We start from the raw sequence: 14162 nt of genomic DNA on the forward strand, positions 1-14162 counted from the left end.
AATAAATAAGGAGAACATGTCCATACAAAATAATAACATAGTAATGCAAAATGCTTATTACACAACATAAAAGTAAAAATGCCTGAAATAACACAAACAGAATCTCATATGAAGAGCCTGCACCTTTAATCCTTCCTAGCCATTTCCTACTTTTCACTTGAATCTGCAGAAAAATTATGTTCCCAAGCATTAAACAAAAGAAGGAATTATGGTGATGGTTTGGTACACTCAGTTTTCAACACCTAGCTCTAGTTTCCATTTATTTTTGCCCTTCTGCACCTCCAAAAAGTTTTCCTGTAGCCTCTGTAATCTAGTGTCATTCAGGCTCCCACAGTTAGCTGGAGTAGAGCATATTGAGTCATACATGAAGACTGTTTGCTTTTAATTTTTTTTAAAGAAAATATGAAATCCATTATACAACAGATTAGTGGTTTTGTTTTTACATCTCTACAAAAAAAGTTTTTGCATCTTTATTAACTGGTCCAACTCTTACTGATTTCTGAAAGCCTGTACAATTTAAAAGCGTTGAGAAAGTAGGTTTTTTTAAAAACAAATCTCATATAGGATTATTGCTGAAATATTAAAGACCATTTCATAAAAGCTGCAAAACTGTATCTTTAACCTTAATATATAGAGATTGATGCAAACATAAGAAAATTCCAGTCTATTAGTTACATTTAACAGAAAAAACATTCCTCCAAATTACAGTGTTCTGGAAATACAAAGTAATTTACTTTAATTTTTATTATTATTTCCAAATGTTAAGTTACTGGGACAACTGATAAGGAAAATAAGGCTTATATAGGAAACTTTAAATAGACTTGCTTTTCAGTGATAATAAGCAAAATGTCCATGTTAGCAGTCATCGTTCAGAATCCTTTTAAATATGTAAGACAGGGACAGCTTTACTAGCAAGACTACAGGAAAATATACAGAAGCAAATAAAACCATTTGCTTGGGAGTGCATCTATCGATCAAGCAAATCATGACAACTCTATTTCCAAGTCCCCTAAAGAAAATTTTACATCTCATGATCATTCCAAATAAACAGTAATTTCTTCTGTAAGCTTATGTTGCATTTGGATTGGTGAGAGCCCATTTGGCTCAATATGCTTTAATATGTCCCACATTACTATATGTTTAAATTTGTTTCCTAGTTTCAACAAAGATTTGGACAGATATGAGATATGAAACACTTCTACTTTCGTTAACATCAAAAAGACTTTTGAAGAAGATCAAAAAGTGCCAAATAGTCTTTTCAGAAAGTGGATTAAAACACTGTAATGATAATACAAGGACAGTATTATCAGTTTTGTATATACACCAAAACACTGCTTGCTGTTCAACGATATCGATATGTTCACCTACCACTCCCAGCAAATCTTAGTGCAAACATAATATGTGAACTTATTTGTAAACCCCAAGACAATTTACGCAGCAACAAGGTTACATAAACCACAGAACTGTTTGAGATTTTCCAGTACGTGAGGATGAATGCTTTCTAAAATCTGTCTTACTTTCGCAGTAATGTGTCATTGTAGTCAAAGATAATGTTTCCTATATAAATCATCTAATTCAGAATCAAATGTAACTGTTCAACAGTTCTGTACAAGCTTTAGAGGAGGAAGTCCATTCATCAGAGCAGCTTGGCAAAGAGATTTGGGGTTTTCAGTAAATGTTAGACTGCTTGCATGGCTTTTAAAAAGAAATAAATCTATTAAGGGAAAACTGCTGATATAATAATTCTTTTGCAAAGCACACAACCACAAAGGGCAAACCTGCCACAATCTGCTTTCCTACACTGTATCTATGCATATCTTTATGATTTGAAAAGGATTTGTGTGACAATCAAAGCATCACAATTAAAGAAAACTGGTTTAATAAAACAACTGCTGTTTGACCAAGCCTTTTTTTTTTTTAATTATAAAAACGAACATTGTAAGTTTTCCTTGATTTTCTAAACATTCCACATGAAAGGTTTTTGTATCAAACACTGAGATGTCACTCACGCAGGGTGGCATCTTCTTCTTCCCCATCTGGGTTAAACCTATTGAAATGTATGCTGAAATCTGCCTCGGATTCAGCATTTTCCAATTCCGCTGCCACTGGGCCGGTGGCGGGACGAGCAGCCCGAGCCTCGGGCTGGCAGTTTGGCTGCGCTGGAGGGCGGGGGCCTTGGGAAACAGGGCTGGACTTCGGCTTCGGCTGAACTGGTAACACGGGGCTGGCGAATCCCAAGTTGCTCAGAGCATCCAGGGTACCATCAGGGTCAATCATAGCATTAATTGCTAAGCAATCAAGAGAAGATGAGAAGGATAGGGAAGAAGCCATAAAAAATACAATTTTCTGTTACTATAAAAATATGGAAATCCTTATCTTACACTTTTATTTTTATGATGACAGACGCGAGATTTTATGTGTGCTGCCCATGACAAAGAAATGGTGTATCCAACATAGCTGTAAACTGATACATATATTCAAAAGCAATTACATAAATTAAAACTTAGCTGAAATGAAACTGCACAAACTAAACACTGCCTGATGTGTGGACAGGAAACAGAGATGATGAACTACCTACGATAAGGTCATAGGGACCGAAAAAGGGAATTTTAATTTAAGTGGTTTTTTCCCCCTGATGTTACGATTTTATCATGCTTTGTTCCACCTCACCCCCAGTAAACAGCCATAGTTGCTGATTCCATGATTGAACCAAATTTGTATAAAAGAGCGATCATTTAGCTACTCAGTGAGGGCAAACTGAAGCACCTATTATACTATTATAATTATACTATTAACATATTTGTCACATTTAACAGAACTCTTTTTTATTTTCAAAAATACACTAACATTTATTACTAATTTGTCTCTAAAGGTGGTTAATGACTCCTCCTGAAACATTCTTTTAAAAAAAATGTTTTGCAATAGGATTAAATCTGAATACTAAAAACAAAAAAGATAAGAAATTTACAACTAACATCATAATGATAAGCATGGACCACTAATCCATTTGACGACCATTGTTATTAAACAGTAAACTAAGTATAAACAATACACAAATAAGACTGCGACTTCTTTTTAAAAAAATACTCAGTTTTAAGTTTACTTTGATAAATGGAATATATGTAACATTAATATTAAATAACTAAACAATATTAAATAATATTAAATAATTAAATAGCAGACCTTGTAAGAAAAACATACTTCTTTCCACTTTATATATAGATAAGACTTTGTGTGTGAAAAGCCTAAGTAACTTTTCAATTTTGTAGTCTGTGGGCTCCACAGTTACAAAGATTGGATTTTGCAGTGTGAAGGGAAGATGTCAAGAGCTAATTCTAAATTTTCATTTTACTGTAACACAGACACTTGTGGGTTTTTTTGAGGTTTCCTACAGATTATGTCTCAGTGCATTCCTTATACTGAATTGTGCTACACATGAGGGTATTACTGATGTGAACAGCTTATTTTATAAAGCCTGATCTCAGGATTCTCTATCACCTATTCTTCAATATTTACCCACAAAAATATTCTATTAAGAATGTTTCACAAATAATTCCTTTGGGATTCTCAGGACTACTTATTTATCCTTTTATCACCCATATAAAAAGATATGATCACTCTTCTGCTTTTAAAAAAGCCCAGCCATGTTTGTTTATCAAATGTATCAGCAGTTACATGATATAAATGCATAAAACTGATACTGCGAAAAAAAACTTTGTTTCATGGTATATATATACACATATTGATGTCTATTAAAAAAATTTAAACAAGCAACCACAGAAAAGTGAAAAAAGATTTGTACCTTGGAGCTGCTTCTCAACTCGTTTCAGTTCCTGTAAGATTGATGATATTTCCTAGAAAAGAAACAACCATGTTTCATTATCATAGAATCACAGAATTGCTGAGGTCAGAAGAGACCTTGAAGTATTAAGTCCAGCTGTCCCCCCAGCACTGCCACTGCAGCCCTTAAACCACTAAATCATCACCCAGTGTCAGATCCAGATGCCTCCTAAACAACTCCAGGCATGGTAACTCCACCACCCCTCCGGGCAACCTGTTCCAATGCCTGACCACTCTAACAGTGAAAAGTATTTTTGTAATACCTAATCTGAATCTCCCCGGTCCCACCTTAAGGCCATGATGGAAAAATAATGGAAATTTCCATTATGGAAGAAGAGATTTAAACTACCTCTCAGTAGTGAACAAATCACCCTCCCCACCTTCAGCAACTGCAATTTGCTATTTGCATTGTCCCTTCTGGCATCAAGAACATCCCTACTGGTGGTGGCCCAGCCATGTACCCGAGGGGTCCTGTGTGGCTGTGCTGGAGGCTGGAGAGCCATGTCCCACTCAGAAATCCAGAGCCTTCTGCACTGACTGCCTGCTGCTGTCCACAAGGCCTCATTCTGACCCTTGCTCATCTGCCTGTGCCACCTCTGCTCAAGCACAGACTTACAGACACCACAGTTCTGTAGAGATCGGGCAAAGTAACAGCAGACCTTGAAAGGAGAGTTACAGGATGAACTCAGTATTAAATGGAACAGAGTGATTTGTAAGGTTGTAGAGATGTGAGTCAGACAGTGAGATGACTGCATCAAGGTTCTGTCTGCACCCACTGGCCCTGTCACCATGAGACCCCGCACAGCACACCAGTGCTGGGGCCTCAGCACTCCTCTGCCTTACAGATTTTTCTCCACTGTGCTAACACAGCCACAGCCACAGCAACACACTCAGAAACATGGCAGTCATTAAATGTACTACATCTTAAGCTGCAGAATCACAGAATATCCTGAGCTGGTAGGAACCCCCAAGGATCATTGTGTCCAGCTCCTGGCCCTGCACAGGACACCCAAAGGATCACACCATGTGCCTGAGCGCATTTTCCAAATGCTTTTGGAACTCTGGCGGGCTTGATGCTGTGACCACTTCCCCGAGTCACTTTCCTAGTTATAGAATTAGCATATTTATATTAATATAAATACATAAATCCTACAATTGAAGGATCCTACACTGGACAATAGTGTTAATCCAACTGCTGAGGAGAGCTGTCAGTGGTATTCTAAAGCTGAGAATTTTCAAAGGCACTGATTTCAGAAAACCATTAATCCATTTCAGAAAGCTGTTCTGTACTAAGTACTGTGATTTTCAGGGGTGGCAAAGAGATTGATTATCTTTATGCAGTCATATCTTTTAGTAGATTTCCCATCTGAGCTGGACATAAATGTTCCAAGGACAAAACAAACATCACTTACAACTGTCTCTCTTAACTTTTAATGTTCTGTGGTGAAATTAAGCACTGCATTTGGAAAATATACTGCTCTGAAAACTAAGCAGAAACTTGAAAATCAGTGCACAGACAAAAAACTGCCGAACAACCCAAAAACTTTCAAGCAATGCAAGATGCTTCAATACATTGAAAAAAATTAATAAAATGCTGAATTTAGGAGTAAATACACAACTAACCTTTTTTCTTTTTTAAGGAGTGTCTTAAAACCCCATATTCAGGGCAGTTAGAATATAAAACATTAAATTTGGATCTTATTCTGCACATGGATAAGAGAAACTCCTTATATTGTAATATTTCTAAAATTAGAAACTTCCATGAACTTGCTTAATTAATTTTTTTAATTAAGAAACTATCAGCAAACCTATTAAATTATAATACTGAGTCACTAATGATTGCTCTTGATAAATACACCATTCTGCAGAAATTACAGGCCAAGTTTTTTATACTTCCAGGAAAAATCAATCTGGAGGAGTTTAATAACTGATGATGGGCTAACAGAGAAGTGCTAGCCCGTTCAATGCCAGGGGAAATGTATTCACATTTGAGTTCTGAGCAATCCATATGAAGTATGTGAGCAGTTTCCCACCTTTCTCCCAGGAAAAAACCTGCCTCTGTAAGCAGACATTCTTAAGAGCAAGACTCTGCAGATGGATAATGCAGCTCAGCTCTGCCTGCTCTCACATGCAAGGATGTTTTTCACACTCTACACTCTGTGTTTAGAAGCATAGGAGAAGTGTACTGAGACACAATGTGTGGTCTGTCCCCTCACACTGTCACACAGTCTGGTCATGACATGGCCTGAATTGGGCCATAAACCATAGCTGATTTATGTTATTAGGCTTTTACATAAAACAGCTAGAGTTCTAGTGGGCACCCTATGGTTACCACTTCCAGACAAAACCAATGGGATTAGTTTTCACTGAAGAGTCCTTTTATTGCAATGTGTCTATGGATTATTTTCATCACGTGTATTAGAACACAACAACTTCTCGAAGTATTAATAATCAGTATTAATAGTGTTAAGTATTATATACTAAGTATTAATGATTAGTAGGTAAAGTAGTTTTTAGATTGTAAACCAAGTTCATCCAAAAGCAATCTAACATCCAAAATAACGGTTGTTACCTTTTGTTAAACAAATATACTGATGGTCTATATATAGTCTGAATCCCTTTAACTGCACTCTTTATCTGAATTTTCCCTGAACAATTACTTGTTTCTTTATGAGACAGTAAGTCTTAATAATTATTAAAGATTAGGTTTATTCTTGAAATGTACTTAGTGTCTAAATAAAGCCTTTTAACAATTTTTGCCCTTATGTCATTGAAAACAACACATTCCTCTACTGATTACTTAGCCATTAGATGAGCAGCATAATCAGTCCCAGAAGATTCATACCATGCTTGATGTTTTCACAATAGGAACTTCACTTTCAGCTCGTAGCTTGTTTTCAATTTCTTCCCAGTTTCTGTCTTTGTCCTTAAATAATATTCTAGAAGAAATACAACAGTATGTTTAAAATAGAAAAAAACCCACAAAATAAACTGAAAGATTAAATAACATGATAGGAGAAAACAGCACTAGGAGTACTGAATGGAAGTAAAATGTAAAATATTGAAACCTGATAGAATCTAACCATACAGTTAAAATTTTCAGGGAAGCATACAGGCTTTCAGCAAAATCATTATTATTGACATTAAAATGGCAGTTCTGTAGCTAAGTAATTGGTGTATATATATACAGACACAGCTGATTCTGTCCTCCAGCACTGACACATTTTTTAAAAAGCCACCTATTTTACTGTAGGGAGAAAATTCCCCATTAATACTGCATTTTACAACAATAGCAAAACATAAGATAAATGAATTCAACTTTTACACTTGTATTTTATATTAATAAAAAATTAAAACACTTTAGGAAATTACAAAAATGCATTTCATAGAAGAAGTTTTTATTGTAAAGTCTTAATATGTAAATTTTATATATATATATATGTATGTTTTAGTAGTATGAGTATCACTCGTATTAATGTTTAAAGAAGTCACTTCAAATTGTAAAACCCCAAAGCATACTGTGAGATTCCTATTTTTTATGTTCAGTTCCCTGCTTGATAAAATTTTTGTTTCCATTGTCATATAATAATTTAAACTTTCTTCATTGACACAATTGGAAAAGAAAAAGCAAAAAAAAGCAATGTGCAGATATTTAAGGTCTGTGAAGTGACACCATGATGACACAGAGGTGTCCAAATCCACTTCTTCTCTAACTGGTATTTCACAGTTAAAAGTTCAAAAACAGCTGCAGTAAAACTGCTAAGCAAACAAACCAGCCAATTTCAAATCATGGTCAAAGAGCAGCACATTTTAAAGAAACTGTTACTGTAACTAGGTCTCTGAAGAAATACTTTTTAAGTTGGAAGTTCGCGATAGAGTGAATGTCACAAAGACTAAGAATTTGAAAGAAAGCTGTGAGACTTAGTACTGCATTTCTGTTCACCTTTCTTCAGTTATGTATATCCTATGGAGAATTTCATTCTCCATATATTACCCTGCCAAGAATATCTAATTTTGCAAAATAGCTACCCTGCCTTATTTTATCAGTGCACAAATGTCTGTAGGCCACTCATCCAGAAGCTGCTTTAACTCTTCTGTCTTTGAGGTCTTCACACCCTGCTGCTTTGGAACGTGTTTATGTCAGAGGTTTCACTGCAAGGAAGTGCTACTTTGATGACACAATGTCATGGGATTGAGGCAAGTGACCACTTCTGCCAGACTCGGGTGTATTCACGTACAAAGCATACAAGGAGTAAACATTAATACATACTTTTTCTTCAGGAAGGAATAAATAAATTAAAAGTAATCAAAATTGCACTGAAGAAAGCATGAAACATGTTATGGCCTTAACTAGGGTCATCATCTTTTGAAAAAGTTCATCATCAGATGTCTGGCGAATTTTTTTATGTTCTGGGAGTGAAAAAGCTTGCAAAGTCATACAACTGCAAACTTGGATACCAGAAAGTTCAAATATAATGGATAATTTAGTGTTTGCCTGTCATTGAGGAGTCCAAATACACATTAAAAAAAAAGAAGAAAACAAAGCAGAGACAATGAAATCCTTTAAAGGATCGTAATTAAAAAAAAAAGGCAACTTCTCGAAATACTTGACTCAGTATACAGACACTTACACAGCTATACTTTCTCTAATATAATAGCATTTATATCACCCTGGAAATCAGCAGGAACATAGAAAATAAGGCTTTATTTAGCAGTAAACAGCACTAGCACAAAAAAAAGGTAAGCTATTGTGACATTGTGTGATTTTTCATCTTCCTGCTTGCCATGTTCTATGTTATGTTCTGATGTATGTGATTAGTGCCTTTGCTTCTGTATGTGGTGTTTTTAGAGCTAATGTTCTTACTTCTATTTTAAAATTAAATTATCTAATTTAAAATTTAAAAAGTTCTCATTTAATTGGTCATTTCATTAAAAAAGAAGGAAACAAAATGAAAGCATTAATTAGAAATTTTGAAACTGTTATTATTTAAACTATAAAGTGGACAGGCCAATTTGTTTTTACTATAAAGTTAGGAAGCCTATTTCTTTTTACTTCATCTTTTTGAATTCTTCCTTTAGCTAGTTCTAACTTCCTTTCAACTTTGCTCTTCCTCTTTCTAACCATACTTTTCAAGTTAAAAGAATGTATTTATAAATGCCTGTTGCCTTCTTCTCTTGCTTCTCCCTACCTTCTGAGGCAAATCTTACTTGATTATGCTCAATCCCCATTTTTCTTTCGGTGCACTTTGCAGGATGCACAGCAAACAGCAGAGGCCAACATGACTGCTTTGCTTAGGTTGTGCCTGAGTGAAGAGGCACGTGCCTGCTACAAGACAAGCCCATGACACTGCACTCACACAGCAGAGCACTGATAACACCGCGCAGATCTTCTCACCACAAAACCTCCTTACCTCTTCCCTTCACAACCTCTGAAAACTCCTGCAAACTCATTGTGACATATAAAAGCACAAACACAGGCTAGGTAGAGAATAGATGGAGAGCAGCCCTGGAGAGAAAGGCTTGGGGGTGCTGGAGGATGAGAGGCTGGACATGAGCCAGCAATGCGCACTCACAGCCCAGAGACCCAATTGTATCCTGAGCTGCAACAGAGAGTGGCCAGCAGGGTGAGGGAAGGGATTCTGCCCCTCTGCTCTGCTCTGGTGAGACCCCACCTGGAGTGATGCATCCACCTCTGGAGTTCACAAAATAAGGACATGGACCTGTTGGAGGGAGTCCAGAGAAGGGCCACAAAGATAATCAGAGGGCTGGGGCACCTCTTTTATGAAGACACTGTAACTATTCGGGGCAGAAATTTCAACTGGCTTAATTCCAGAAAGAGGAATAGCAGCACACCAGCTGGCTGAACTAATGTATTTCAAAACAAAGCTAAGGTAAAAATCTGTAACAGGTACTAGCTGCCTTATATGCTCCCTAAAAAACAATATTAAAAGTAGTGCTGCTTTTCTGATTCAAAATATAAATGAAATTATGAATAACATGGTATTATTCAAATCCATTCTGAGGAAAAGAAAGTCTTGAACATAACCCTGGGGAATATGCTAAATAATTCCTTATTAATATGAATTTACTGCATTTTTATAGAAACAAAGCAATTCCCCTTTAAGTATGTATAAAATATTTGTACGTATGCTTGTATTTGTAATATCATACATGATCACATTATTATTACATTCAGTAGTAGCTGTCTTACATTTTAAGATCAGCAAATTAATCAGAAATGTGTAAGACCTAGATTTAACATTACCTGTTAATCACCAGTAAAAACAACTCACAAAAATCCTTAGAATAGCATAATAAAAATGAGTTACAGGCTTCTAAAGAATTGATTCTTCACTTGGTGATACTCTTCCTACTAGAAACTAGGACTGGAAATGGCAGTTAACCTACAGTTTTTACCAATTTATATAGATTATTATAAGTTTTCTTCTTGATTTCTACGGTCAAATCATTTTTGGTATTCCCATGAGAATACAATCTTCAGATATGTTAGTATTTTGCTGCTTTTACTAGTTACAGCTCCTCTGCTGGAAGTATGACGGATGTTGTTCTGTCCATGTAAACTTTCCTGATATTCCTCTTCATATAAAGTGAAATAAAAAGAAGGAATAATGGAAAAAGTATTCATTCCAAATCTTTCTGAATTCTAAAAAAACCCCTAGCTAACAGTGCTTTTTTAAAATACAAGTTTCTACTACCTACATTTGTTCTGTGTCTATTATATTATCTTTTTTACTGCTGGGAATGTTGATGAGAAGAGACATTTTCAGCAATAATAGTAATTTTTGAAAACCCACCTGATTTTTCCAGCTGTTTTGTCTATGGATTGTCTTATTTTGCGAGAAAACTGGAAGACTGAGGACAACAGCAAACTGTCCCCCATAACCTGCAAGAAGTTTTTAATAAGAAAGGATATTATTAGTTTAATAGTAACAATTCCATATATTTTGGTATCTTTAACTATAAAAAAATCTTACTTATGTTTTAATTGGTATCATATACCATGATATTTGAACATTTTGCCAATAAAATAATACACAATTTTTTCCAATATTAATGCCACCTGCTAGAGGTAGGAGAGACAGGAAAATGGCTAGAATATTAAGTGGGGAGATAATTGTAAAAGCTTAAAATCGAGACATTCTGTTGTGTGCTCACTTCATCTCTGCTCCAAGTCCTTCTGCGGGTAATTGTTGGGGGATCGAGGGCCTCTGTCAGCTGAGGTCTGGCATCACTAGGCCGACCATTCCCTTCCGGGGGTTTCGCATGCACTATTGGAGGGATTTTTCTAAAATTGAGACTTTCATCAAATACTCGGTCCACCAACTGCAGGATAAAAGAAAAATGAAGTTCATGAAATCTACTGGATACATCCAAAAATCAGACTACTGGGGTTTTTTCTCCTAAAACAGTTTATAAGATGCCTATCAAATAATAATCATTCTGTTGTCTTCTATAGTATAAAATGATCATCTCTTGTGTCAGAATATCTTGTACAAGTGAATGTTTGGGTTTTTTTAAAGTATCAGACATACATGGCAAATTTAGACTACCCCACTGAAATTTTGCTTATTGGCAGGTGATACAATAGCTACCTATAAACTGGTACTGAACAATTTATTCATTTGATTAATGGAATATATCTGTGGAATTAAGAAGAGTACTCTGAAATTTAGGGTTTTTTTTCCAAATTAGTCACAGCGTTACAGAAAGACCTACACTACCTAAAGGAGATACTGCCACCTGCAGTATGTACACAATGCACTGTATTTTTTGAAGAAGAAAAGAATTATTTAATAATAAAAAAATTGGAGTGATCTAACTGGATCTGAGAAAAGGTGTGTTTTACTTCCTTAAAGTTTACCCACAGTCCATGAGAATTAAAACCAAAATCTATGTGAGTGAATTTATAATTTTTCGGAGTACCCAACTCACAGATTTCTTATTGCTGTTTATATCTTTTTTTCCACAGAAAAAGGCAGTATTAAACTAACCACAGTAAACTAGTGTATTAACCAAAATTTATGCACACAAAAATGAATAAAACACATTTTGAAAGGAATACTATGAAGAAAAAAATGCATTAAACATTTACAACGCATTATTATGGTGAATTGTAACATGGTAGAAAGTGATGATTTAAATTCAGATTAACATGTTTACCAGCATTAGACCTGTGATGGTTACTAGAACACATTAGTCAATATATTCATAGAACAGCACATCAGAGGTAGGCAAAGAAAATAAGAATTGTTAGAAGCATAAAGCAAACTTACTTCAAGGCAGTTTTTGACAATGTTATTAAGAAAGAAAATCTAAAGTTAACTGATGGTACCTAAATATTTCAGTGTTCAGAAGATGAAAGTTTTATGTCACCTGTGAAAAGAGGGACTTTTTTGTTTTTAATAGCTTTGCAAAGAATTAAATGTATACATTTATATATAGTTTTGCATATACACTAGTATCTTTAAATGCACTTAGATACCATCCAACAGTATCTAAGGCTACAGACAAGCAGGAAACAAATAACTATCTTGTCCTATGTTTCGTGGAAAAAAAGAGACAGACAGTATGGCATCCTTTTGACAAGCTGTGTTCACAGGGTAACTTCTGGGTTGTTTGTTGAAATGTAAAGGAACTTTAAATCAAAAAAACAATGTAGAGATCATGCATATGGGTTGAGTGGAAGTAACTAAAAAGGCTATGCAAAATGCTAAAAGCAAAAGAAATAAAGAAAAGGAAGAACCTTATGCATTTCTCCATGAAGATCTCCTACCTCTTCTCTAGTGTCTATGGCAGAGCCAGGGGTGGTGGCAGCAGTGCTTACTGTGGTACTGGGGGCAGTGCCTGATGAAGTCACTGAATCTATCTCTCCTGCTACATCGTTGATTTCCCGTGCGATGAGAGCCAGATCTTGACTGATCCTAGTAATAAAGAGAGTGTTACATTCTCCCCTACAAACGCTTTTGGGCCAGTAGAGCCCAATCTGCAGCCTTTGAGGCTGGAAGTTCTAGTTCCTGACAACCGTGCTATGAAAACGTGCATGCCTTTCTAAACAGAAAGATTATCTGTAGAACCATAAAAGCAAATTCTGTCTGAAGCTTTTAAAAGCATGCCTTTCTGGAGGAAGAAGGTGCAAGGCAATCTCAAAAGACAGAATATTCTAGTTTTCTTCCCAGGATTCAGACAGATGCATGCAATATGCTGTATCTCCAACACAGAGGATGCATAGGAAATATGCTGAAAATACTGCACACATGACCTGTAATATGGCAGTAAATCTGAAATGTTCAGAAGGCATTTAATTTATACCTTAGTTTGCCAACTTGAAAAAAACGTTTTCAAGACCTCTGATTTTCTAGCAGCCCTGCAGCTTGCTCAAAACAAGCTTCCCATGTGTTTGAAATTCCCTAAATCCTCAAATTTAATCAAGACAAGTTTTTCAGTGGGAAAAAGAGAACATACCTTTAAAAACCCAGATATGATAGCATTACAAAAATACAGCTGAATTCTCAGCCAAAAGTTCCTTTTACTTTCTTCTGATTCACCACACCAAAAAACCAGCTTTGCTCTGTGTTCTGCTCAGCACAGGGAGGAAACTTGGCTAGCTCTGCTTGTGCTACTCCTCCCCAGGACACCCCAAAAGGAAGAGAGAACAAGACAAAAAAACCCCACAAAGCAAAAGCTAAAAACCCTTACTAATTATGACACCCTGAATCTCCAGCTTGGATCACACAGTTGAGAAGAGCAGACTTCCAGGTGATCCCCTTTCACACTTCTGCCCGACAGCACTGAAGGCACAGAAGCCGACAGTGCCACTTCTGTGCCACCGAGGACTCGGTGACGCGCAGCACCCACCACTCAAGTGGGAGGAGGTGCACAGCCACACGACAGTGACACACCCCGGGCTCAACTGAGATGCATTTTTCAAGGTGAGCTTCCTTCTGCTCATTATTTTCACTTTGTCTTCAAGTCAAAAAGAATGGACACTACTGGCCTAAGACTAAGTGAACAGAATTTCAACTAGACAGGCAAACGTAACTAGAGAAATTTCCAACATTGGATTTTGCGAGTAACCATCAGCAATCTACAATGAAGTGCAACTTTGTGCGGCTTAGATACACATATAATTGGAATATGGCTGTAAACAAATATGTGGCAATTAACTGTGACCACTCAAGACAGTATTTCTGATTTTGAACTACTAAAGACTGGAACAGTAAAGCATAAGACAAGTCAATTGCTCATTTAAATAAATTAAAATATGATAAGTGCCTATTACTGCATTAGTTAATTTAACTTAT

General features: G+C 36.0%; 1 protein-coding gene across 9 annotated transcripts in view; it reads right to left on the reverse strand.

Moving 5' to 3' along the window:
• Positions 1 to 268: 268 nt before the first annotated feature.
• CEP170 (centrosomal protein 170) overlaps positions 269 to 14162 on the reverse strand; it is a 95605-nt gene continuing 81711 nt past the window's right edge. For 4 of the 9 annotated variants that reach the window (XM_042023000.1, XM_042022998.1, XM_042023001.1 and 1 more), the window contains 6 exons: positions 12605 to 12782; positions 11017 to 11184; positions 10656 to 10744; positions 6686 to 6779; positions 3803 to 3854; positions 269 to 2288 (listed from right to left, as the gene is read on the reverse strand). In XM_042023000.1, coding sequence (XP_041878934.1) covers positions 2002 to 2288; positions 3803 to 3854; positions 6686 to 6779; positions 10656 to 10744; positions 11017 to 11184; positions 12605 to 12782 — 868 coding nt within the window. In that variant the 3' untranslated portion in view covers positions 269 to 2001. The remainder of the gene's footprint in view (positions 2289 to 3802; positions 3855 to 6685; positions 6780 to 10655; positions 10745 to 11016; positions 11185 to 12604; positions 12783 to 14162) is intronic. The other 5 variants (XM_042022999.1, XM_042022997.1, XM_042023005.1 and 2 more) reach the window with 5 other exon arrangements.

This window comes from Corvus kubaryi, unplaced genomic scaffold (assembly GCF_017639235.1).
Source record: "Corvus kubaryi isolate FWS band 111438036 unplaced genomic scaffold, C.kubaryi_AGA036_p1.0 37232, whole genome shotgun sequence".
Taxonomy (NCBI): Eukaryota; Metazoa; Chordata; class Aves; order Passeriformes; family Corvidae; genus Corvus; species Corvus kubaryi.